This window comes from Mchenga conophoros, linkage group LG20 (genome assembly GCF_057382185.1).
Source record: "Mchenga conophoros isolate Kocher_MC1m ecotype Shallow Benthic linkage group LG20, M_conophoros_male_GT1.1, whole genome shotgun sequence".
Classification (NCBI taxonomy): Eukaryota; Metazoa; Chordata; class Actinopteri; order Cichliformes; family Cichlidae; genus Mchenga; species Mchenga conophoros.
Window position 1 is genome coordinate 4,728,789 of NC_140545.1, and position 27,856 is coordinate 4,756,644.

The following is a 27,856-nucleotide window of genomic DNA, read 5'->3' on the forward strand; positions in this document are numbered from 1 at the left end:
GACAGCCGCCTGACCCCCCAGATCCACTGGGGGAGGCCAAGGGCGCCGGCACGACAGCATAACCCCCCCTCCCCTCCACTCCCCAGCCCTCCCCCTCCCCCTGGGTTTAATGTTTCTCCGCCTGCTTGCCAACTCTGAAATTCTGGAGTTACAAGACTGTGTTGATCTCACACTTGTGCAGTTTTCAAACTTATTTTAGGCTAGTTTTTTGGACGACTGTTTGGTTAAAGATTTAGCTTTAGGCCCAGGTTACACCACAAAAATAGCAGAGTGGTCTCTTTGTGTTCACAGGCCAATGCAGTGTTAAAAATGTTTTAAAAAGCAAAATGAAAGGAAAACATGACTTAAACCGCTTTGAAGAAGCTGCTGATTTTTGTTGCAGGTGTTTAGAGACTGCAAACAGGAGCCAGAAAAGCTGCCGTTGTAGCACTCTGCACATATTGAAAATGCTGTAGATGAATTTTCAATTGGATGTGTTGTTTAGTAGACTGTAATCACAAGAATGCTTTGAATTGACAAATTTTGTGCTTTCCTTTCCAAAGACTTGTTAGAATCTGGCACTTTTGATCTATCATTTTTTTTCTTCCCCCATCTTGTGATTTTTGATCATTTTCTGTGTCTGCTAACAGAGGTAGAGTCAAGGCCTCGGAGACTGTATCCTCTCTGAACGTTTGTGATATTAAATTCCACAAATTCCAATTTAGAAGAGCCAAACTCCCTGCGGTCCCTTGAGAAGTTTCAGGTCTAGATCAAATGAAAATGAATCAGCAAAGGTAGCATCCTTTTACTGGAGCAAATAACACCGAACAGGAACAACTACTACAACAGAAGTTTGACCTGAACCAAGAGGTGCCATACTCTGTGAATGCCAAAAGAACCAAAGCGAGTCTGAAACGTGGAGAAAGATGAAATCGGTATCAAGGGCAGGTTAGGATTTTTAATTTTTATAATGGCCCAGATTTTTTTATAATTTGTTTTAGTCACCCTCTTTTGTTTAAAAAAACAAACAAACAAACTGATATACTCGCTCGATCGTAATCTCCATCTTGCTGATACTAGGGATTGTGTGTCCTTATGCAAGGGCTGTTTACCATTGTTACTCATTTTATTATATCACAGCTGTACAGTGTTAAAAATGTGTTGAAATATAGAGTAGAAATTTTAACACCAATGTGTTGTTGCTGTTTTGTGTTAATTTGGATAACCCAAAAGCCTTGTGTGCATTATTAATGAAATACCAAAGTGAGCTCCTGCTAACCTGTGCGCGGTGTACTCTGAGGATTATGATGGAAGAATCATCAACTCTGTTTCATTAGTTCTGTTCCAGAAATCTGATTCATCCACAATGAGACAGGTTTATTATAAGTGCACCTTTTCCCTCTCCTTTAGCCTTTAGCTTGCTCTTTAGCTGAGCAGCAGCAGCTCAAACCCTCCATTTGCATCTGCCCTGGAAGTGTCCCGGCACAGTGTTGGGCTGTAGGTCATCTGTGAAAGTGTCCTATGTCCGGTGTGTGATTCCAACACACATTTAATAGAGTTGGGTAGGTTAGGTTTGTACGCACTGTGTTGTTTCAGTAGGTGTATATCTGCCATGATCAGGACCCAAGAAGCGTGATGGATTGTTGGTGAACCGGAGACAAGGAATTGTAAGCAGGATCAACGAGGAATGGATTGCCGGAGCTCTAAATTGACAGGGAGACAGAGCGTGGGTGGGTTTCTGGGTCGGCAGGTGAGTTTCCAGAGAAGCGGATGGGTGTAGAGGGGAAATGCAGGCTGAGTGCAGGTAAGCAGCTCCTCTGGTTGCTGAGGTGGTGCCAAAAGGAAGCAGAATTGTTGGAGCTATCACCAGACTGCAGGTCAGTGGGCTCCCAAATAGACAGGGTTCGGACGAGGTTTCCAGGTAGGTTACTATGGAGAGCACTGAGATATAAGGTAAGTACACTAGTCTTTATTTGAAAACAGGTTTAACACAAAGGCGGTCTAAGTGTCACCATGTTGATGGGGACAGTGCTGAGGAACTGCCGACTGATGACTTCATTACAAACAGGTGCGGGAGGAATGGCTCACAGCAAGAGGTTCAACCCCAGGACAGAAACCACCAACAGCCACAGTAGAACAATGAATATAGGAAGGAGGAAAAGAGGCAGAAAAACAAAACCTTATAACAATATTGTAACATCTACAGACGGGTAGATTAATTAAAACAGTAGCCGTTGTGTCACACGACTCAAATGAAACTGCTTCTATGAAGACTCTGATTAAAATACAGTTTTTTTCTCCTTTTAAAATGGAGCTTGTTGAGAAGAATGTGTAGGTCTACGGAGCAGAGGTGATGAGCTGTGTGACAGTAGAGTGAAGTACCAAAGAAATCTTAGTCTTCATATTCTCTATCCTAGCCCATGCCAAAACAGTCACAGCCTGTTATCTAATACAGGTCTGACATCCCTGGATACTGAAAGTCTTAATATTTCTCCATGTTTTGCTTAAAAGAGCCAAGACCAGCTGTGTGATCACAGTTATGCTAATACAGATTGTTTGGTTCTTCAAAGCCGCAGAAGAACCAAACTAAATTCACTAATCTGGAAATTTGTACTCCGACTAGCGTCACCAGCTAGTCGGATACTAGTAATGATGACCATCAAGTATGTGATGAGAGGAAGGATGAATTGTAAGATGCAAAGTATTCACTGTAACAAGAGCTTCTGCTTGAATGTTAGTGGGAATTTACCGAGATGACAAACGCATAAAAAAAATAACTGTACAGAAAGCAACTGAGAAATGTACTCATTTTAGTTTAGTTATTAACTTGTGTTTCCATCCACTGCCTTGATTATATCAGTTATGTTATTATCATTTAATTATTCACATTTTGACTATCAAAGAAGCTGAGGACAAAAAAAGAATAAATACAAAAAGTATTTTTCAAATACGGATGAAGACTTTTTCTTTCTACTAAGGTGAAACTTCGCAGGTCGCAGAACATTTTAATGTTAGCTGTCATGTTAAAGCAATTATACAAAAGGCACAATTTGGGGGGGGAACAAAACTTGAACCCAGCAAATGAGCCAAAATACTAATTCCCTTGTTTTTCTTCAGAACAACTCATAAGATGTGGCAACAGCTTCTATTCAGGTAGCGTAAGCTCACTGAACCTGCTGTTTGCATCATATCACGGGCCTTGCTTTATAACATCTTTATTTAGCTCGCAACTGTTTAGGGGTGATGACGGGAATTCCCTTGTTTGACTCATATGTAAATGATCTCCTCCTGATTGAAGTGATGCATCTCTAAGACTAATGAGTCAGTGTACGCTAAAGGATCCTGATTATAATACCATATTCTCTATACTTAAAATGCTGGTGTTATTATCAGTGCACTACTCACAGCTGGTTCCTCTTGCAGGAAGGGGCAGAGCATCGTGGTTGGGTGATGGCCTATGAGTCAGACGTTTAGTCTTGTTTACGTTGAATAAACCTCCTTGTGGCTGTGACAACTGGTCCAACAGTTGCTTCTAATAATTGAAAAATCCGTGGTCCCCAATTTTTCACTACTTTGATCCATCTAAAACAAAAATGTATACAAAAATGGGGTGTAGCGCTACATCACATGTTTAGGTTAGGCCTATCCAATTGGTTGATGGCACCAACTGGAAATCTGAACTAAGTGACTCCAATCCATGTGGTCTTTGTGCTCTTGCATGATGTTACAGGCTACAGTTAAATGACTATTAATACTAATTTAGTTGGGCAGCATAATAGTGTGGTGGTTAACACAGCAAGAAGGTCCTGAGTTTGATTCCAGTTGGGCCCTTTTTGTGTGGAGTTTGTCAGATATCTGCACTTTAGGTTGATTGGTGATTTTAAACCATGTATTAGGGTACACTGACTCATGCCAGCGTGAATGTTTTTTGTCACTGTGTTAGCCGTGCCATAGACTGGCAACCTGTCTAGGGTGTAGCCAACCTCTTGCACTGGGTCAACAGGGATGGGTTCCACCCCAAACCTGAATTGGATAAACAGGAGACGATGGATTGATATATGTATCAAGAGAACCCCCGTAAACTACAGAATGAAATAGCTAAGGCTTAACACCACAACTTTGGTCAGTTATCTGTCTGCAAAGGTATTAATTTCACCTTAGTGTTTTTAGCTGCTGACTAACAGCTTGTGTATTGTTGATGCTGTGGTTTCGACAAAAACTAGCAAAAGTAAAGTAGAAACATTTTTAAAATGATGTTCTGAAATTTCTTCAGTCCTTTCCACACGTACACGGGTGTTTTAGAAAACGTAGGTTTATCTATGTGTTTTGGCCTTTCGTACATACTTGCATGCCATTTTGGGTCACTGAAAACTGAGCTTTTGGAAACTTGACTTTAAGAAATTCCTTTTCTCTGTTTACATGTGAGCAAGGAAAACAAAGATTTTTTTATTGCAACATCAAAAGTAGGCATCTTTATCATCTTTTATGATGCAAGACTGTGATTCTTGTTATTGTTTGCACGAGGCTTGTGACTGGGACAACATTTCTGTAGAGTTAGGGTCATATTGCCACCTGGTACTTGAGTATGCTCTTGGCAGTGCTGGATGTTATTTTTTTTAGTGTTTGTGTATTGATATTGTTCAAAACACTGCTCATCTAGATGGGATAATTATTACTGTTATTATTTTTTTTTTTTTTAGGATTTTAGGAACCTATTAAAGTAAACAAATGGTTGTGCGTGGGTGGTGCATAGCTTTGCAGGAGTCTACACGATGTAGCTTTCCACTGTCACTCTGTAAAAAGTCGTGGGGTCAACAACTGGCCGTGAGGTCCTCTTGATTTTTCTGTTGGTCCTGCAGTCAGCTGTGTATAAAACCAAAGTTGTATAACATAAGAGCCGAAGTGAAACCAAATGAAAGGTGTCCACTGGGGCACTTTTTGAGCTGCTTGTGTTATTTTTAAAATCTTTGGTCTGTACTTGGTAAATTGCACTATTTCTCTTTCCTGCTCAGGCACAATTTTTAACAAATCAGCATTTAACCTAGAAAACCATATCAGTCTGATTGGGCTTTGCTGTTGGCATAGACGCTATAAAAGATGGGCGTAGCTGCTGTTTTTGAAGTCCCGTTTTGAAACCTTGAGATGAGCTTTTCTGGTTGCCCAAAAAAAAAATGGATGTGGTAGAGATGGGTGGGTCTCTGTGTAAAGTTACACGCTTATTAGCAACAGTTTGTCAATCGCAAGGCGTTAGCTAATGATTATATGGTTTCATGATCACAGATTATCCTTAATTTAGAGTTGTTTTTTTATTCGCTATGACTCAAAATGACTGACTGAGCTCAAACTCAACATGAAAGTGTTGAGAGGTCAACGCAGGAAGCTGTTTTCCAGTAAACTTCTAATGGACAGGAAGTGTGTTTGAAACCACAGCTGTTGCTCTCTGGTGGTTTTCAGATGAAATGCAAGTTGAGCACACTTCAACATGGGCTTAATTTTTCCAGCTGGGAAGCTACCTGAGTGTTTTATACAGTCTGTGGCTGGTTTTCTTTTTTAGAGGACTGCACAAATGCGTGTCTGTAGGTTGCATGTCCATAATCCTTAACAGTACAGTTGCAATGCAATCGCACGCAAAGGCGTTATCATAAAACTAATGGGATAACATTGGAAGTTTGGGGTATAGGCACTAAAATATGCTCATTTTTAATCAAGGACATTTTTGAAATTGTGAACCTAAGTTCACCAGTTACAGTTAGCAAACAAGGCAGAACATTAGTGAACTTGTGGGTTAAATTCAGGCTAACTGGGTCATTTCCATGTCAAGCAAAACTTAAAATAGTTTAATCTTCCTGTAACTTCCTCTGACTTGTTTATCGTCTCCTATTTTGCCATAGTGGATTTGGACAGGGCGTACTTTGATGCTTTCAGAAGGAACTTTAAATAGTTAATTACTCTCGCCGTGTCTCCGGCGGTGTCTGGATGTGAATGCGGGGGGAGAGACGGAGACGCTTCTGTCTTCTTCCTCTCCTTGTTTTTTCCAGTAGGGGCAGGCCTATATATTTTGCAGCTCATGTCTGAAAGGCTGGCTCCAAGCGCTAGGGGTGGGCTCTCGCTCTCTGATGGTTTTCCAGTGAGTATTTGTCAGGTCAGACTGTGCACCGCCCGGCGGTCTCCGCTCCTCTCCCCGGGTTATTTATTACCACTCTCCCCCGCCGGCAGCGCTGCGGCTCCGGGCCGCTGCCAACAACGGCGCAGAGGCGGAGGCCGCTCTAGGGGGGTTCCCGCCGGACGACAGGGAGAGAGAATGGCTGTAAAACACACTTTGAAGACTGACAAAAGTTGTGCTTCATTAGCCCACACGGCCAAATAAGCCGACCCCAACAGTTTGTGTAAACATCCTTTATGGTTTACAGGGGAGGACTGATCTCTGCGTTTTTGAAGTTTTGTAGACAGCTGTAGACGCTTATCCTCTGCGTAATGTAGCGCTCATAGACAGAATTTCCAGAAAGCAACAGTGTAATTTAGCAATATGAATGTTTAATTTATCATTTAAAAATATTACAGTGATGAAATGTCAAAAGAAAATACACAAACAGTGCAGTGAAGCGGTGTCTGTATTAAGTTTAGTGACCAACCTGAAGAGAAAAATTCAGTAGTGTTAAAGTCTCTCTTGTTCCTTATTGGTTTGCTTTCTATGTATATTTTGGGGTTGTTAAATCAGTCGGTATCTCATTTCTAATCTAAGGGTTTGTACTGCAGGCTCACCAGTTTATTCACATGTGAACAGGTGTTTAGCATGAGACTGAGAAACTCTAAGCTGAGGTGATGCTAATATCTCCACCAGTGTTTTGCTGTGCGAGTGCAAGGCTTGACTCATGGTCGCTTGACTAGAGTACGTCATAGCTGAAAGATGCACAAGTGTGCGTCTGTGTAGGCTGCTCAGAGACATCTCAGGAAACACAGAAAGTCACAGAGTGAAGAAGTAGTTGGCAACAAAAAGTTAATTATATCAAAAGAACTAATGTTTATATCATCTTTGTGGGAGGTACTTTTTTGTAGAATCCACAACACATTTTATTAAAGCTCCTACACAAGCAAAGCTGCCTGACTTTATGCCCTGTGGGTTATTTCTACTCTAAATTGGTTTCAAATGTAACAGAATTAACTTCTTTTTTTTTTTTCTTTTTAGCTCAAAAGCAACACAAGCAGAGGTAACGCTCTGTTAACTAAAATAAGATACCATTTTACTGTAATATAGCCATTATGCATTGATGCTGGGATTTTCTGTTTCACTGTAAATTTATGAGGTGTATGAGCAGGTGTGGGTTTTTCTTTGGTATTTTCTTTTCTATTGTACACGAGACTCTTCCACACTGCAAACTGCAAAAAGGAAGTAAAAAGGTTAAAGGAGGTAGAAAGGTTGAGCAAGGTTTCCCCATCAAATCAAGAGGTTGTTTTTTTTTTTTTTTTTTGCATTTTTTTTTATGTAAGACGCACAGGTTGCTGATGGAAAGTTTTACTCATTTAACACCAAACCAATTTTTTGAAGATGTGAAAGTTGAGGTGTCGTCACTAAAGTTTGGGGAACCCCTTGAATGAGTCACATTCAAGGATGGGCAGTGGGTGTAAGTAATGGGTGTCCCCTTTATGACTAGTTTCATCAGGGCTCTCCCGACGGTGCAGCCTCTAGCACCAACGCACTTATCAACAAGGTTTCCATCGAGACATTTTGCTGCGGTGAGGCCCGCTTTGATAAAGTATCAGAGCTTCTAATCTGAAATGCAGTGTTCCACTTCCTAGAAACGACTTTTTAAACATATGCCATAAATGTCAGCAGTTCATAATTAATGTCAGTGCTGCTTTTCGGCGAGCTCACCATCACGTGGAAAGATATGTCGAAAAATGTTTGATTGGATTTTTTTTTTTCTTTCTGTTTCAGGCGAGGCTTTTCAGAGAAGTGATCTCAGGTCACTTTTTTCTTCCTTAGCTGTGAATGTAACATCTGTTTTGGTCTCTTCCTAATCCACAAACCCACTAATTCCATTACTTTTCCCTTCAGACATCACAGCTTCTCATATCCAAAGGGAAAAATGTCAATCTACAGCCTGTCATCATCTTCAGTGAGGTAGCTGGCATCTGTTTTTATACATGTCTGCTGTGTGTTTGCCTGCTTGGTCGTGGCTGGAGGCTTTTATACCAGTTTTGGCCCGGGCTGTGGACTCCGGCCTTCCCGTGCAGCGCTTCCGCCTGCGGTGTGGCGTGCCTCTTTCCTGTGTGTGTCAGAGGCAGTTTGGCCTGATTTATAAGCTCTTGACACACAGCGCTTTAGACCCCACCTCTGCTGCTGGAATGGCTATTCCATGTGTTGGTGGTGGTGGATCCACCTGGGTGGTTCTTCACTGATGGGGGTCAGATGTGGTCTTGCTCATAAGCTCCAGGAGCTCAGGGGAGCCTACCCTGCAGACAGCGTGGAGAGAAAGTGCTTTCAGAACGTATGGTTCCAGGTTTTGGGTTATACTCCAGTTAAAGAAACAAAAGTCTGCAGCAGTGGTTACATATAAGACCAACCTTTTTAAATTTGCTATATGATGATTGAGTTTAGTTCAATTTTAACACTTTTACTCAAACAAACCGCCGTTACTTATGACTGTATTGAGGACAAAATAGTCTTAGACCACAAAAATATATTTTTGGTCCATAATTTGACCTTTATTGCATGTCACACCAGTGTCTGTCTTTGTATTTCCTGTCTACATCAAAACAGAAGCTATATAAAGGACAAAACACAAAAAAAATAAGTTTTCCATTAACTTAGTTATTAAGCACACGTCTAACAGCTCACTATTTTGCTGTTTTTGTAATACCTGAAAATGATATCAATCTTGTTTTGCTTTGTTTTTTTATTATAATAAATAGAAGCACAAGGTTAACACCTTCTGTACTTGGTTAACACCAAAAATAGAACATGTAGAGAGCTTAACAGGTGAAAATGTGTTCAGCGCTGAAAGTGGCGGCTCGCATAAAGACACTGCAGCAGGTGTGGCGGGAGAGGGCAGAACGGGGTCATAGTAGGTGAAGTATAACAAATAAGATGGTTGAATTTAGACACCAAAACTGAACACAGCAGTGGCCATGTGTGGATCTGGTGGTCTCTGACGTCCATCCAGCAGTCCATTTCTTTTGTATAGGCTAGGTTAATAGTAAAGGACTACTTTAGAGCTGTGAAATTATATGATGATGAAGTGATTACAAGTTGAAAATGTGAGTAAAACTGGCCTTTTTTGTTGTTGTTGGCTAAAAACAATGGCCAAAGCAAAATTTGGAGCAGTTCCTCTAATAGTGAAGTTTAAAATGACACGAAAGGCATATTTTTGGGTTGAATTTTGCTTCAGTTATTAAATTGTATGAGTGCGATTTTGTGTCAGTGTTCCACTTAATAATTATATGATTGTGAGCTTTTGGGTAAACAGAAGGAAAGAGCTGAAAGAAGTTTAAGAGTTAGTTAAATAGGTGGAGACAGTTTACTTCCTCGTGGTGGTTCCTCCATTTTACGCACTGAAGTGCCGTCCCTCGCGGTACCCCCCTCCCTCTGTGTGGGTCTCGCCTAGCCTCCGCTGTTTAAATGGGCCAAGTTGAGAAGCGGCGGAGAGTGCAAATCTTGTTTGGTCTGGGTCTGTGAACTTCAGCGTGACTTCAGCGACATACACAGGGGTTAAAAACTAACAACTCTTACCAAACTTTAAACCGCACCAACGTTTGCGCAGACACTAAGGATTATTAAGTCTCATATTTTATTATTATTACTAATAATAATATTGGGGCGCGTTTCTGATCAGTGGCACATATAACTGTGGTTTAATTGAAATAAAACACGCACTCTTATCGGCTTCTTATTATTGGCTGTAACATTTGGGCTCGTTACATCTCCCCCAAGTTTCCACAACAGAATCGCTTTTTTTTTTTTTTTTTAAGATTGCACTGGCGATTGGTTTACCTCTACTCGGTGGATATTAAAAAAGAAAAGAAAACTCCCACTTTTAAAATTCTCAAACGCTAAGAAGTGCGAGGTAAAACGTGGCCGCTACTGATTAGAGCAGGTAGGAGAGTGTGAGGGGCTCAGGGCTGCCCAGCATGTCAGGTATTAACAGAGCGAGTGTGATTAAATGTGGGAGGTAGGAGCTGTGAGGCTGGCGGAGAGCGCTGCTGCCGCTGCGAGCTGGAAACTACTGAATGGGAATCTATCCGGCAACTTCATCAGACCGCTGTCTCTCGGCGACACGGGACTGCGTAAAACCAAGCGGCGCGTCTCCAAGTCTGGGTCAGCCCAACTCGCAGACGAAGAGGACGCTCAAGTTGGATCGGGCGAGCAGCAGCTTTTCACTTGTTACCGGCGCTCGGCTCCCACTAACATGCCTGCCATCAAGAAGGAGAGGCTGGATGGAGACGACATGGCATTGACTGCGTTCAACCCCTCTGAATACTTGGCCCCTTTAAATGCCACCGCTATCCCCGTGGTGACCCCGCATCCGCCGCCCTACGACCACATTTTCGCCCATCATCGCGCGTACTTGGGGCTCCACGACTCGGCGCTGCATCACCAGCACCTCCACCATCACACGGACGACTTAATGGTAGAGAGGTTCTCCTCCATCCCCGACTTTCAGCCCTTCTTCGACAACGGGGAGCCTTGCATTGAGGTGGAGTGCGGGGAAAACAAGGCTTTGCTTTATATCAATAAACTGTGTCAAGGCAGTAAGGGACCCTCAATTAAATACAGGGGCGAGTGGCTCACCCCCAACGAGTTCCAGTTTGTCAGTGGACGTGAGACTGCCAAAGATTGGAAACGGAGTATCAGACACAAAGGTAAGAGCTGTATCTTCACTTTTCTGAAGGTTCACGGGCAAAGGAGGACACGACACTGTGAATTAGGAGCTTTATAGACGCCGCATAGTGTGGCTACTAACTTGAATCCTGTGGTTCGGTACTGAGTTTTGGAGTGAAAGGGTTACAGCAGTCGGTGCGTAAGGAGACAGATGAGAAAGGGCGCATATCCTCCACATACCCTCCGAGCCTTTGACACAGAGTTTGGGCTGCTCTCACACACACCGAGCCGGGGCTGCACTAGGAGTTGGCTGCACTGGACCGAGGTGAAAAGTTAGACGTAGTTTACTGAAATACGTGACAGTTCAGATATATTGTTTTCTTCCACATTATGGGATAAATCATTCCGCTAGGTGCAGCTGCACTTGTGCATGGGTGTTCACGTTTACGCATTGCATGTTAGATTTGAGGAGACTTTATGAGCCGATATTTTGCGTCAATTTAGCATCACAGTTCGTTTAATGCGACTTATTTGTATCCAGTGTTTCTCATTAAAGCTGTTGACTCATTTTGAATGTTTTTGTTTTCATTAAAAAAACCCAAGAAGAACAAAATAGCAACAAAACAAAAAAAAGCAAGAAACCGTTGCCAGTGATTTTTTTTTAGCTTGGCATTTACAGCAAAGTATTCTTATGCAGTAACTACGCTTGGTGCGCGCCCTTTCGCCTCACACTCACGCGCATGCAGGGCTACTCAGGCAAAACTGACACGCATTAAGAAGTGTGTGGGTGGGGGTGTGGGGGGGTCGCCCACAGGTCAAAACTGATAGTCTTATAGTTTAATATAGCGATTCCTATAGACAGATGTCAGTAAGCTCCTGGCTGGCTCGCAGCCCTGAACAGTGGCTACAGCTGGACACAGTGATAAAATTAAACAGAGAATAGGCAAATCTTTACAGGTACCGACTCTTTCAGGTCTGTGTTGTGTTAATTATCTGGTTATTATTATTTATTTTTGTTATTTAACATTATTTGTTTTTAAAATTCTGAGGTGAAGAGCTGAAGACAGATGCCATGTTAGTGGGGAGCTTCTCCCATGCTACAGGAGATGAGTTTAGTTGATGGAGGATATGATAGGTGTTCTCTGAAAGTGTCTCTCTTGTTTGTTTCCAGGAAAAAGTCTCAAGACTCTTATGTCCAAAGGAATCTTACAGGTGCATCCACCCATCTGCGATTGCCCTGGTTGTCGAATTTCATCCCCAGTGGTAAGAATATTTCTTTTTTATATATATATATATATATGTATATATATGTATACTGGTGGCTGCTGTGGCTTTCTGTATGTTTTATGTTGGGTATGGGAACACTACTTGCTGAGGTATAGCTTATTTGTCTTAAAGGTAACTTCTTTTTTTTTAGTGTGTAGGGTTACTGTAGTGGTGAAGAATTATCTCATTGGTGGTGAAGGTTATAACTGGTCAAAGAGCACAGTCGTGGTATAAAAAACATTTGTGTCAAAGGTTTTGTCATTTTCTTTTGCAGATAGGCAATATAATTGTTTGTTTTTCTGCTCAGTTAAATCAAAGAGGACAGTTTGCTCTTTCTCGGCTGGCACATCAGTTTATTTCTGTATTTCTTAAATCGCAAAATCTTATTTAAGGGCTTTGGAGTCTGTACTCCTTTTTGTTTATTATATATTTTTTCCTCTTAGCCTATAGTTGAGTTTGGCGTGGGTCAGAGCTGGAAAAGACATACCAGCATTTATTGGTATTTTTGTTGTCAGCTTTTATTCTACCAGTGGGGGTAGTCTGTAAGAGTATATTGTGAAGCAGTCTTTGTAACCTTGATGGAAGAGACCCTACAGGCACACATGTCAGCTTTGATGGTAATTTTCCTCAGCATGAATATCAAATCCACTTTCAGCCTTTCACAGATGTGGCGTATCAAACAGCCTTTTATTCGGAGGCATTGAGCTGTCCAGGTCTAATGCCTGACGTTGGGTATCAGTGGTCAGGTTCTTCTGTCTCGCCGAGTCAGTTTCCTCACCTGGCTGTTGAACTTTTGTTTGCCTAGTGCCTCCCTCAGGGCTCGGCCAAGGGCACGGTGCCAAACCTTGAGGCCTTGCAGGTGTGTCACGATTATAGCGTCACCGCTCTGTGTGTGTGTGTGTGTGTGTGTCAGCTTTGAGCAAGCACACTGCGGGCTCGCTGCCGCCAAATCTGTTCACACAGGTGCAGAGGGTTTTGAGCGTGAGTGTGTGTCTTTGCGTGTGTGTCTGTGTTTTCTTTCTTTCTTTTTTTTTTTTTTTTTTTTTATCACCGCGGAGCGCATCTGTTGTCGCTCCCAAGCTCTAATCTTGAGGGAAGGGTGTAAGAGGCTTAGCGAGCTACTGAGCGTGGCTACTGCTGATTATTGTGTGCGAGGCACGCAAGGCAAAGGCGGGTTTGATAAGCCGGAGGTGTTTGAGTGATACAGGTAAACTGGTGACATTTTTTACAGCCAAGGATGAAGACCTGCACCCTGACACATTGAGTTCAGCCAAAACAAATTACCTGAGGGAGGTTGGGGGCAGGAAAAATACACGTCTTATTTTTTAACGAAGGATTTGAAAATGTGAGCGTTTGCTTGCGCTGAGGCTCATTACTGATATCATTGGCTCTTGGCTTGCTATGGCTTGTACAGTTCCACTTCAATTACAGCTGTGACGGAGAAAACTTTGTTATTGACGTAAGCAGAGATATGAGAGCCTTAAGGTTGTTGTTGTAGCCTTTTCTGCCTCTTTCCCCTTTCCTTGGGTTGGTGGTGAAGCCTAAAGTCAAACCCACCAAGTGAATACCTCTATGACACACGCACACACACATAGACACACAGGCTGAGTATGTTGGCAGTTCTATGTGGAGCAGTGAGGGTTAGGCGGAGGAGGGAAGGCAGCGGGACTTGTATGGCCTGTACTGGCGTCTCCCTTTCTCCCCACTGACTCCCCTCAGGGCATGGCAGCCAGCACTCCCTCACTGATGAGCTCTCGCTCTCTCGCACTTTTACACACACACACACACACACGCGCGCGCGCACTATATGCCTGCCTACTGACACAAATTACCTCATGCCGACATTTGTTTTGAAAGTTTGACGGCTGAACTTTGAGTGATCTTGTTTCGCTATAGGCATGAGGCAAGCCATCATAAAAAAGTGCAGCAGCTGGTGGGAAGACGTCTCACCTGCCTGCACAGAAATCAGGGAAGGTAATTTGCTGCGTCTGCCTGGGCACGAGCTGTTTTAATAACACCACGACACAAATTGGTCCGCTACACTGGAAAGTTTATGGATTAAATATGTTCTTAATGTTGGTGTATGAAATTAATTCCTTTACGACTCGCTGTCGAGGTGTCTTACTTTTCCATTATGTAATAACGGCAAGTTGCTTAAAGGATTCCTCTTTATTAGCGTTTGCTTTTGTTACGGTTATTCATTGAGGTTTTCAGATGCTGCTTATTGAGTGTCTATATAATACTTTATCTTAGCTCTGTGTATTTGTCTTTTTGTCTTTGCGTATGTTTGTGTTGATTTGTATTTGTGTTTCTCTTTGCCTGATACCGGCTGACTTGTCAGCTTGCTGTGTGTGCACGTACGAGTGTGTTTGGGTTCGTGTGTGTGTGTGTCTCTTCCCGGGAGAGCTGGGCTTCCTCTGCTCTGTTATTTCAGCGGAACTGGCGGAGGCCGGGAGGAAATTACACTCCCCTCCTCCGGCTCATAAAGACCTCCTCCAATCAAGGGCTTCTTTTGCAAAGTGGAATTAAACACGCAGCCACGCATATCTGTACAAGCACGTACACAAACACTTTTTTCCGTATAACTTCTTTCTCATTATGTTCATAACACCCATTTTCAGTTGGGTAAGAATGGAGAAGATAATTAAATAAAGTGCTCCATGTTGAGTGAAATATAGGAGGACGATGTGTTTGTGTGATGGCTAGACCGTATCTACTGCGTGATGTGTTCTGTGTTTGTGCACACGCACGCACGCATGTTGCTGATGCTACGTTGCTATGGTAACAATGGAATAGGTCATCAGCTCAGAAGTGTGCAGAAACTGCAGTTGTGCCAAGTGCATAACTTTGGTGCGCGTCTCTCTCTGTGTCTCTGTGACCAATTAGATATGGAGCCTCCAATATGTGCATCAGTCTTACTGATAGAGACATTAAAACCGTAATGTGGGTATGACATACAGAAATGCAATCCTAGTCATATACACACACACTTAAAACCATTTTTGTGGCTCTTGTTGTCTTTCCATCTATGAATAATTCAGTTAAAATAAACTGTTTAATTTAGCAAATTACCCATTAGCTTCCGTTAGTGTCCTGTTCAGCAGAGATGCCAAAGACTGAGAGCTGAATGTGTCTGGCAGTTTGTGTGAACGAGCTCTGTGCTGCTCTGTGGTGGGTGCGGACACTGTTAAGATGCCCCTAAAATAAGTTGGAACAGCTGTCTGTCAACCAAATGTGGTTTGTGACAGTGAAGACAATGGTGATATTTCTTGAAAAACCCTCCTCCTCGATATCTGTGTGTGTGTGGAGTAAAGTGTTTGTGCTTGCGTTCTGACGTGCGATTTCCTCTGATAATTGTAGGCCTGATCTGCCACAGCAGACCTTTGTAGACACTATTGTGTTGCTATCATACGTCTTTCAGTACACTGAAAAGAACTCATACCTGTATTCAACCAAAGAAAGAACATTCACCAGTTTGTGATGGTCTAATGAGTTTCTGGTTATTAATATTGACTTTAATAATGAATTTGGTTGTTAGCTGTATACTTAATGTAAACGCATAGAATGTGTATGTATTTTTTAATGTTACAGATGTAACAATTCAATTCAATTTTATTTATATTTTCCCCTCTTCTTCCCCCCCATATTTGTCGGGGGAAGGAAAGCCACGGTCGTTACCTGTCTGTAAAGCTCCCCTGTGGCGACCTCAGTCGGCTTACAAACACATAGAAAGAGTTGGAGAGAGAGAGGGCGATGGAAAGGCAGAGAGAGAGAGAGAGAGAGAATAAGTGAGGAAGGAGGAAAGAAAGGCGGGTGGGGGGGCGTGAGAGGCACGCTTGCACGCCTGGCTGCACCGGCACTGACCTCCCAGCGCCGAGCCTGCAGCCTCCCCTCCACCTCGCCGCCTCTCGCCCTCTGTGCACCTCAGCCCCTCCTCCACTATTCCCCCAACCCATCCACCCCCTCCCCTTTTGCCTTGTGCCGCTCCACTGGGCTGCAACTGCCCGCTTGGCTCAGCGCGTGGGGGCCGAGTGTGCAGGAGAGCATGTGTGCATGTGTGTAAATATATCTCTGTGTGTGTGTGTCGGGAAGGCGTGGGTCTTGGTCGCATGCCGGTCTGTCCTACAGTGCTTTCTCACTTTTTTTTTTCTTCCTCTTTCTCTCACATGGCCTTGAACAACCAAGTGTTGCCTAAAGACTGCACATAAACCACAGACGCACACTCGCACACACTGCCATCCACAATCAGATCTATTTTTCAAAGTGCATTTGAACTCATAAGGAGTTGGTGCTTTTGTGCATGATCTCATTGGAGATTGATAGTTCTTTTTGCTATTATCACACGTTTTCAGTACGATATGTGTGAAGGAGTGAACACCACGAGGAGCCACTCAAACAATATTTATTTATTTATTATTAACCAAAATATTGACCTTTAAAGAAACCCCATGCTAATACCTCTGTCAGCACAAGCATGTTCTTACCAAAATTATTCCAAAAGCTTGGAAGATGATGTAACAACAAAATCTTTAGTGAACCATCTCTAACACTACCAGAATATGTTGGAAAACTCAAATCCCATATTTACTCGTGCTCTCCATACTTGCTTTTAGATCATTGCTCTTGTTCTGTCTGCAAGCCCGATGCTGCTGTGTTATGTATATAAGTATGTTTGTTATTTGGTATTATTTGATGTTATTTTGGTGCGATGGAAATCGGGTCTAAAACCATCTACAAATTTCAAATGGAACCTGTGATACTCATTTGCATCAGTTGCAACTTTTCCTTGATTCTGTGCCTCAGTTAATCCACGCTCTGAAACCAAACAGCTTTAGCTTCCTTGCGCCTTCCCTTGAAGCTAGCCTTCTTTTGGTTGGCTACTCTTCGTAAACGTCTGAACAGGAGCCGCGTAGGTCTTCACTACTCACGACAAAAAGCTGTGCGCACGAGGTGAAAAGCATCGTTAATGTCCCCACTCTCTGACATCATACAGAGACAAAATTAGAAAGGGGGAAAAAAATATCTGAAACAGAGCTTGTTGCTACCAGTGATCACTGATGCGTATACTGACATCATTATTTGAAACTTTGTTAGCATCCACAATTGTAGCCGTGTATGGACGGAAAAAATAAAACGAGCACTTTAGACTCTAACCTGAACAGACTGGATAGGAGCTTCATCTACAAATAAAATTTTGAAGTATTGATAGGATTTGCTTTAAAGAATAGGGTAATGGTTAGGCCGACAAACATGCTAAATGTTAGTATAGTTCTCAGGAACATGTAGCTAAGTCTTATCTTTTAACAGAAGAGCAGTAACAAGTTACTGTAACTGTTACTAGTAAAATATATGTATATAAAATAAAAGTGATGAAACTGTGTTGCTTTTGTGCACTTGTGTTGAAGCATAACTATGTTTTACTCCACTTGTGTAAAGCTGTGAGTTTCAGCTGTCATTTAAAAAAAAAATTGTTAAGTTTCTTAATGTGAAGCTCACACTAGTCATACAATTATAACCCCACGAGGCAAATAGAGATTTTGTCATTGTCCCTGCACAGTATACTGTGCCTTTGTCTGATTTCTTTCAGTTTTGTTTCTAAACTTGCTGAAAGGTCGCGAAGTACGAAATGTTTTTTTCTTCTACAAACGTATGGGGTGTGTCGAAGAACGAAAAAACACCGAAATAACGTGGGGACGACAGTTAAATATCTTTCATGGAACGAACGTAACGAAAAGTAACAGAGCCTGGCAATGAATGTTTTCCGTGAATTCACCAAAGCAAAAGCAACTCCACCAACTCCGTTTTTTGATGACTTGTGACTCCATTAAGAGATTTTACAGATCAGTAGAAATTCTTACAGACTTTATCCTGACTAGCAAAGAAATCACATAAACTTTATTATTAGGTTAGTGGGGGAAATCAGATTAACTGTGAACCATGTAAACACTTTAATCAAACCATTACCTTAATCTGATTATTCACAGTAGTTAGGTTATGCTGGTCGTGTTTGCACACTGAGCGACCTCAGGTTGACCAAAGCTGACAGATTTGTAGTTAATCACCTTTTTCGAAGGTGCACCTGTGAAAATGTCATAACGGCCGTACCGTCCACTGGAATCGGAGGCGAGGAGATGAGACTAAACAAAGTAGATTTTGCATTTTGTGACGAATTGTTTTTCAGTCTCGCGTAAACACACAACAGACAAATTGTTTGTTTTGGCCTTGTTTCAGAGCTCTTATGCTAGCGCGGTAATGACCGCTTCGCGCCCCCCCCCCGCCAAACCCACCATCCTCATGCTCATCCCCGCCCACTCCCCTCGCTGTCGTCTCCTCATTCCCCCCTCCCCCTTTCCCCTAGTGCTCGCGCCAAGTCGGCCCGCCATCCCGCCTCCACACACACACACACACACACACACACGCTGCGAGGTAACGGCAGACAGGCGCGTGACTCATTAGGCATTCGTCCCCCAGGGAGATCGCTGGGGGGGCGCGTGCGAGGGAGAGAGAGCGCCGCAGCTGCAGGAATGTCACGGGCGGCTTCTGCTCTGTGTGTGTGTGTGTGTGTGTGTGTGTGTGTGCTTGCTAATGCTGGTTGGAGCCAGCGGCGGGGCACTGCACCTTTCAGGAAATAACGCAAGGAGAAAGGGGAGGAAAAAAGGGGGAAAAAAACATACTTATTAGTCCTCTTTTTCCACCAAGTGCTTATTTAAAAGTCTAAAATGAATTTAGAGAGAAAACATTAGATTGCCTTATAATTTCTGCTTTAATTTGAATGCTTTTGCTGTCCAAGCTGTGCTTTAGCTGTGGATGTTAGTCTGCGTTGTTTTTCACCAAGACGCTTTTTGTTGCTTTTAAGCCATGCACTGGCCATGAATTTATGAGCGTTTATGGCTGCAAATGCAACAGCATTACTCACTGAAATATTAAAAATGTATTATTCCTATATGTTAAAATATGAGTTGATTTCCTGCCTCTTCATTAAATTTTAAATCATTTTAGTGAGCCCAGTAGCATATATTTCAGTACTTCAGTAAATCTCTTCCCACCACACTAAAGACCATATGAGACACAGGAAGTCAGTGCTGGCTTCATCAGTCTTTTAAAGTGACGGCGTTATGTCATTAGACGTAGGTCACTCTTAGGTTAATGCTCCTCACGACTTCGGACAAGCCCCCAACAGTAACAGAGAAACTATGTGCTCTATATTTGGCATATTTTGAGGAGGATCAGAAGTTTTTCTGAGAGTGCCCATCTTCTTCTTCTCCAGTGCAATTCACATTGCCCATTCCTCTCATATTTGTCTCTCTGTGAACCCTGTCCTTATATTCCTTTTGGTCCTGAATGTGGAAAGCCTCTTTCATTAAAATCTCTATATGTAGTAAAGGAAAAAAGAAACTAAACAGTGCGGGTCTTCTAGACTTTTGTCTCTGGTTGTTGTATCGGTGGCTTTGTGCGTGTGCCTACCCATCAGCGAAACTACATAATGCATGCAGTTCAGACTTGTTCCATGTTGCAAGCCATATGTAAATGTTGCCAGGTAGTAAAATTGTAGTCCCAGTGTTTGCAGAAAAGCATTCAGGCTGTGGATCCAAACTTGAAGCCTACACAGTATTGGCCGAAAGGATTGCAAGTGGGCTTAAGTGGCAGTTGGTGCTATTCATGTCTTTCAAATTTTTCCATGGAAATTGCGTTAGCATTCATAGAATTAAGATAATCACTTACAATGAATCCGTTGAGAGTGTTACAGATGGGCGTGTTGGTGTGAAAAGTAAAGATAATGCAGAAATGCCTTGAACCTGCATTCTTAGTAAACACCACTAGGGGGGCGAAGCTGTGGTTGCAAGACTTCCACGCATAGAAGTCTACGCCACGCCAGTAAATACTTTCCTGCTGAGTGTATGACCTCAGTCACTCATTTCGGGTTGCACTCAATTAAAACAAACAAACAAAACAAAAAAAAAAAAGCATTTTGGTCATTCTAGGGGTCAAAAAGAGGAATTATCCAGGATATGGTCATTGGCTAGTTGATACTGCATCAGTGTGCAGTTTCACAGACAGAACCATCACCTGCGGTCTCATCCGGTTTCAAAACACTAATATCTCGATGACGGTAATGCTACATTTTAGGCTTTAAAATGGGACTTCAGAAACCATTGGATGACGTCACAAACCGAGTGAACAAAGAAGACCGAAATAGTTAAAAATAAAACCTAAAGACACTAAAACTTTTAACGTCTCTCGAAAATTTGTTTTTAAAGCTCATACATCATTATTACAATACGTAATGCAAAGGTAACATGTTGTTTCACTGGCTAAAGCAGTTGTGGCCACCTTTTAAATTAATATGTAATGGAATAATAAATTATTTTTTATATATATATATCATTCATTGAAAAAAAATGGACTGTAAATGATTGTAATCGTACTTAACCTAGATATTTAAGTTACCCCAATGCCTTAAATATGTGGGACTCCCCCAGTCATCTTACAGCTTTTATGATGTAATCCTAGCAGGGTTAACCGAAGAGATTCAATAAATGTAAACTATTAGTCTTAGATCCGCTTCTCATATAATTTGCTTAGTTTGAAAGAAGCTAACTAGTTACTGCATTTAAAAATGTGTTGCAATCACAAAAGCTTGATTTAATCCTTAGTTTAATAGACAGCGCTAACTTAATTTAACATGTATGAAGGGCTAGAAAAACTCGTGTTTTCTATTTTGAAAAATCTCTGAGAATAAAAACTTTATATTTTAACCTTGAAATGATTTGTGTACATTAAGTTAAACCAGAAGATATTGATTAATGCCAAATATTTATAATTCCTTCAATGAATGGAAGTGAGTGCTTTTGTGTTATGTAGGCTTCAATAAGTGAATGCCATATATAGTAGATTCTGAAGGATGCTCTTGCATCAAACTTCATCTCTTATTATCTCTGACCTGTAATAGCATAATGAACACCTGCACTGCTGTTTGCCCCCAAAGTATCAAACATGCAGCGATCTGTCTGAATCACTGAGAAATTTCAGTTCAGGTTCAGTTAGTGTCGGCTTCACTGCATATTGTGAGTGATTGGCAGAGTGTCTGCGTGTTTCTGGATGTTTGTAGTCATTATAATTGTAATTGTCTATATTGTGCAATTAGTTCATCGTTATGTCCTTATATGCGCGCGTGTGTGTGTGTGTGTGTGTGTGTGTGTGTGTGTGTGTGTGTGTGTGTGTAAATGTGAAGCCCAGATATATTTCTTGGCTGGCTGACTGTTAGACAGAAAGCGTGGGAGGTGATATTCATAGAGGTGCTTTTAGTGGGACTTTTATGAGAGACTTTTTTCCATGGCTGAAAGGAGGTTGACCACACACAGTAAGGTTGCCTCAGCTCTGCACACACGCATGTTTGTGCGTGCATGTACGAGCATGAGCGCTCAGGCGCCCTTCCTTTGAGCGCTCCTACGTGGGCTGCCAGGGGTGTGTTTGGCTTCATGTTTTGTTTCAGAGAGCCCTCCCCCGTCCTGCGGAAGTGTTGCCGGAAGCAGTGGGAGCTCACCCCCAGTTCTGCGTCAGTGCCACTAAAGAAAGGATTGGGGCTTTCCGGGAGGAGAGAAGAGGGAGGAAGGGAGGGGGGCTGTCAGGCTGGGTATGTCACGGCCATGTGGGTGGTTGTCACGCACACACGCACACACACACAGTCACAGTCACGACTGCTCTTAGACAAACTATTCTTGTGTACACTCTATTGCTGGCTTGCTCCGAGTAAAATCCCCCACTTTGGAGGGGAATTCTAAGGAATATTAACAGGTGTGCCTGACTGTGAGAGCATGCATGCGTTTATGTGTGTCACGGCGCGGGTGTAGTGCACATGTGTTTTCCCTGACAATGTGAAGACAGCAATAAATAGACCTGGAGGTGGAGAATTTGTATTTGCCAGATGTTTGTGTGTAAGAGAGACAGATGGATGTGGTTGGATCCATAAAGGAGTGATTTATTTATTTTTATTCCTTTTTGGGGGAGGGGTTCACTCTTGGCCCCTCCACTCCTCTTGATTATATATTAGAGCTCCAGCATTCTGGACTAGAAGAAGCAGAAGTACCAGAAAGTGATCAACTGTCCTGAAATAATGGTGCACAACTTGTAGAAAGGTCTGACAGGACAGGAAACAGATGAAAAATCTTTTTTTTTTTTTTTTTTTTAAAGCAAGACACAGAAAAGCAGAAAGGCGAGAAATTTTCAGAAATCTGTGGCCTGCTCATCCTGGGGGATGTTTTCATCTTTCTCTGTCCCCTCCCAACTCTTTTTAATGTGTGCCATTTGAGAGACTCCAGAGGGGCTGCACCTGTTTGCCTTTTGGCTAGGAGCCCCCAAATCCCTCCTTCTGCCCCCGCCTGCCACTCATGCTACAGCACCTCCTGGGATGGATGGAGTGAGGGAAGAAGGGAAATATAGGGAGGAGTGGTGGAGTGTGGGGTTGCATGCCGTGGAAGGGATAGCTGGAGGGCTTGAAGGAGTAAGAGCAGAGATGTAGGCACACACAGAGAGTAAGAGAGAGAGAGGGGAATATAGTTTCACATCCAAGTCCATTCTCCCACACTGGACAGACCTTCCCTCTGTGGAGCTTTCTCCCTTTCATGTTTTGACTCACCACATTCTCTTTTATTTCTGTGTTTTCTCTCACCTTTTTCTCTCCTGTGCAAAACCCACATCTGCTCTTCCTCTCTTCCTTGTTAACTTTTCTTCTCTGCCCTATCGTTCCCTTGCTCGTTCTCCAATTTTCTTCCCTGACTCAGTCTCTTTTACTCTATGCATCTCTCAATCCTCCTATCTAGGTTATTCCTCCCCTCCTCTTTCTCACCCTTCTCCCATTGCTCTGTGATAGGGTCGTGTTAATCTGCAGTGACCTCTTCAGGTCACATTAAAGGTCGCCCAGCTTCACTTCCCGATATCCCTACGGCCATACTCTTGTCTTAATCCCTACTTTGCTCTGCTAACTCCAGGAAGTTTTGGAACAAAATAAATACACGGTTCACCGACAGAGTTATTTTCTTCCCATAGATTTGCTTTTGAAATAAAAACTCATGTAATAGGCAACATGTAACCTTTATCTTTTATTATATTATATACCCCCCCTTTCAACATATGACAGCTGGGATAGGCGCGCGCGCACGTTACATCTGGCTCACTGATATCTGTAAATGTCATCTCCCCAACATGCTTTTCACTCACGCAACCCCGTATCATCACGCTCCCACCTCCGTGCTTTACTGTGGCACTCCTCGCAGGCTGAACCCCGTCTGAGCCGAACGCATTTATCTTGGTCTCATCTGACCAAAGCAGGTGTTCCCAGCTTTTATTGGGTTTCTTTTCATGTCGTTTTTTCAAAGCCTAATCTTGCAGATTTGTGCCAAAGAGCAGGGAAGGGGTTTTTCTTGCACGTTGCCCACAGAGGCTAACGTTATGTAATGTCCTTTGCAGTATCTGAGATATAACAGAGAGTTGGATTTTCATTGATAACGCCTATTCCAAGTGGGAAGCCTTTACCTCTGTGTGCTAATCGCACACTCTCTGCGGTGATTTTAGGGCAACAGCCAGAAAGGCTCTGATTAGCGGCACTAGCTCATTCTGTGCGTTCTGATTACTGCAGTAACTCAGTTTCGGCTGATCTTTAGTCTATCATTTCCTGTGCAGTCTGACAATCAGACTTTCCAAAATTTCTGCCAATTCTTTTTTTTATATACAGCCAGACTTGCAGATAGAAACCCATGGATCGCAAACTGAAAGAAATCTGGTGTTCAGGTCTGGTTTTTTTATTTATTTATTTTTTGACTTTGATTTTCTACTTTGAGTATCTACTTGTGTTTTCATCTCAAAGAGTGGCAACTTTAAATAACTCACATTTTAGTACTTTGTCTGGAATTACTGAATCCTGTTTTTAAAGTCTCGCCTTTTCTGTGTTTTGCAGAACCGCGGGCGCTTGGCAGAGAAGCGCACCATCCCCCTGCCACCTAACCGGGTGCCCAAGAAGGAGCTGGCCTCCATTTTCAGCAGTGACGACAGTGAAGGCAGTGACCGGGCCAGTGGGGATCACGCTCACATCAAACAGGAGGATGAGCTCCATTACAATATCATGAGAAAAAGGTCAGTCACCTCTGACTTGTAGCTATGACTTGCATGCGGTCGGTTGTTATGCTCTTTTACAAAATTAACAGGTAATTACCCAGAATTTTTTTTTTTTATTGTTGTAAGTCATATATTTTTACTCAGGCTTTTATTATGTCTTCAAAAAAAAGTACTTTAGTCACCTCATGAAGAAAAACATTAAACTAGTCTTTGTTTTCTTGTTTTTGTTTTTGCCTCTCAGATTGTGTTTAATTGCAGATGGATGTAGCTTTAATAAACTAATAGCACCTCAGGCGTGTTTAGTATTTTTATCAGAAGTGGCTTCAGGATAATTTTGCTGTTAAAGGCTCACTTTTAGACAAACAAAGAGCCGCATTTCAAAAATATATATGCATGGTTTTTGCTTTGGGATGTCTAATGGAAGCTGTTGAGCTTTCACGGCGTTAATTGGTTTGTTAGTTTGCGTTATCCTGCTGCTGCCAAGTCTCGGTGTGTCTGTCTTGAGTTGATATCGAATGACTGAATCACCTGAGTCACTGCTGCCTGTTTCATCCTATACTGTAGCAGCTCGCTCATAATAGAAAAGATAAATTTGCCGTCTTTATGGTGTTCAGCTGATCTAAAGATTGTTTCAAAACGCTTATGAAGTGTTTATGAACAACTCGAGTTAGATTAAAGAAAGAAGTAGCATATGTTGCCTCAAAGACACTTTGGCAGTGGTAAAAACATGCAGTGCAGTGCTTCTATAAAGCCTCCCTGGGTCCTCATCATTCACATGACTAGTATTTTATTTTTGTCAGATCTGGAAGGAAAGCAGGAGTTTTTTGAGTTGTGCCATTTTTATTTTTAAGAAGTAGCTGGTATCACATCATAATAATAATCCCCCTGGAGTATGTTTTAGGCATACATCTCAAATGCTTTCATAATGATTGGGGGTGTTTATTCTTTACATTGAGCAAGTTTATGTGTTAAATAAACAAAAATATTAAAGAGTTATTTTCAAAATGAAGATGATTTCTGTGCAGGATTTTTGGTTTGTCATAAAGTGCGAACTGCTCTGGATACAAGTGAATAATCACGTCTCCATTTTCATACATGCAAACAAAGACGTGCAAGGCTACAATGATGTCATACACCGCCACTGGTGGCGTATAGTCGATGGGGTTAGGAACAAAAACTAAACTGAGATGGAATTATAATTTTTCTCGTGTGTGTGTTTGTTTTTTGTTTTAATTGCCACCGTGGAATTTTGTGATTGCTCAGTATGTACGTAAACTGATTGTGATATTTAGAAATCAGACAGATTATTGATTTAAGGCAGAGCCTGTTCATTGATTAAACCCAGAAAGTCCCCAGCTGCATTAAAGGAGCTTGTGCAACCTCATTAAAGAAAGGGATGTTTTTCATGTCGTGAGATTTACGCGTGACACGGCGGACAGCGCAGCAACTGTGAAGCTTTAAATGGATCCACTAACCTCATTTAAGAGGGCTTCCCCTCCCCCTGACACTTGTGCCGCTGGCGTGTTAAGATGATAATGAATTTAAAGAACACTTATGACTAATATGTCAGGCTTTTACCCTTTGAAAGGCGACGGACTCGCTGGAGCCGCAGCTCCGGTCTGTCGTGGGTATCCGTCTCAGCCTTGCTTTATCCCCCAATGTGGGTCTGGACGAACAGGATAATGGGATGTCCAATCATGGAAATGTGATTTCCATTGACCGCAGCTTCGTAAGTGAGTCGTAGAAGGGTCTTAACAAATTGGATTTGTCCGATGGATGTGAAAAATACAGGGCCTCTGTATACACGTGAGTGTATCTGTGCTGTCTCATCCTCACATCATCAGAGCTGGCGGCAGCACCGTCACACCCACTCGGTTGCAGCAACTTGCCTACTGTAACTGTACTTTAATCTAAAAGAGCACATCAGATGTGCCATGTGGTATTTAACCGTTTGATCCTTGCATAATGCTTCATCCAGAAATTAACTTCCAGAAGGATTACGTTGGGAGATTCTCCCCTTTTTTTTTTTTTGACTCAGTTCAAGTTTTTCACTGCAGAGTTGCATGGAACTTGTATAAAGTGTCACATTTTTCACTAAAATGATTTTGCATACCAATGTCAGAAGGTTTCTGACCTTCTCATTTCCAGAATTCATTATCAGACACTCCACCTTAATCTGATTAATGGTAGCAGTCTCTGTCTTAACAGACAATTGTTTTTCTTGGCACTCTATAGATCTGCATTCGTCCTGCTGAATAAGCATAGACCAACTACAGACTGAAGTGCAGCCAAACCACAGAACTAACCCAATAATCGTTATCGCAATAGAACGCATATGGACGTTTCCTGGATATCAGAATGTAGCCAAAGCTCTTATTGTGGTGTCTGCGCTACAGATTGTTAGGATTATTTACACACTGATTGATGAATTTCATCTTGGGGGGGAAAAGATTGACTTTTTGGTTGGTAAAAGGAGTGCAAATGGAGGTCAGCTCAGTGATTTTTCAAACTATTCATCCTCTGCAGCATCCTACCTATGCAGGCTTTATGGCTCTGTAATTACGCCACCTCACTTCCTCGTCTGCTCCCGTCATAATTACTACTGCCGCCGTCGTGTTGTAATGTAGCTCCGGTTAAAAAAGCTTTTTACACCATCAACCTATGGAGTCATTTTTCATAATTTTTCTGTTTTTTTTAATGGCAGGGAAATTTTAAGATTTTTAGCGTCTTACTCGAGGGCAAAACAAAGCCTATCTTAGCATTTGTTTATCTTGGCTATAGATAACAAGGGTTGATTGAAAAGTGCTGACTGAGAGTCTGGATAATTACTTGGCAGCCACCGTGGATTTTGTAAGTTACACCTGCTGACGTCTGCCTTCCAACCTGCAACCTCTGGAAGACAAACTTCTTCATACCCATTATTAGCCTTTGCCAAAACAAACACAAAAGACGCTTTAACAGTTTCTCAGTCATCCACGGCAATTAATTGTATATGCAAATTCTCCCTTCTAGAAAAGAGACGTTAAAGTAATGACAGGGAGGTGTTTGTAACAAAATCAGCAAACATACTTCATAAAAGGGTCATCTTTTCCTGTCTGGTCATATTAGAGCATGCTAATATCCTCCTCGTCATGGAGGCAACATTTTATTTTAAGTCAAAATGTAGAAGAGCTGGCATGAGTTTGAAGTACCTTTCTTACTGTTTGTTACAGGCTGTGGGTGATAACAGGCTGGTATGAAAATGAGCAGCAGGCAGGTGCTTACATTTATGAAGATTAAAAAAATTCTCACATAACTTTGTGGCCCCTTTTTGGGAAGCATCATTGGCTCATTTGTTAACAGGAGAGCTTTACTTAATCTGGCCAATGGAGAAAGACACTGATGCTGAGTTAGCTACTGTATGTCTGTTGCAATTGACATTTTGTCCTCTGGCTTCATTGAACAACCGTGTCATTGCCTTATGCCAGTAAGGGGTCAGAGACAGTGTGAAATTACTGGAAATGGCTCTCCCCTAAAGCACTAATTAATGAGCTTGGAGGTTTTATAGCTTTTTAGAGGAGCTTTCCGCCTTAAAAAAGGAAGGAAAAAAAATGGTCTTGTTTACATGCCTTTGCCATGGCGACATAGTCGCAGCAATTTAGTAGTTGATTGGGCGTTGGCTAGCAGCAAGGCATTCATTGT

General features: G+C 42.2%; 1 protein-coding gene across 6 annotated transcripts in view; it reads left to right on the top strand.

Annotated features, from left to right (window-relative positions):
- The first annotated feature begins 9,594 nt into the window (after positions 1-9,594).
- Positions 9,595-27,856, top strand: part of samd11 (sterile alpha motif domain containing 11) — a 50,145-nt gene continuing 31,883 nt past the window's right edge. For 2 of the 6 annotated variants that reach the window (XM_085258504.1, XM_085258505.1), the window contains exons 1-3: positions 9,595-10,839; positions 11,970-12,061; positions 24,018-24,193. In XM_085258504.1, the coding sequence (XP_085114630.1) occupies positions 10,140-10,839; positions 11,970-12,061; positions 24,018-24,193 (968 nt within the window). In that variant the 5' untranslated portion in view covers positions 9,595-10,139. The remainder of the gene's footprint in view (positions 10,840-11,969; positions 12,062-24,017; positions 24,194-27,856) is intronic. The other 4 variants (XM_085258500.1, XM_085258501.1, XM_085258503.1 and 1 more) reach the window with 3 other exon arrangements.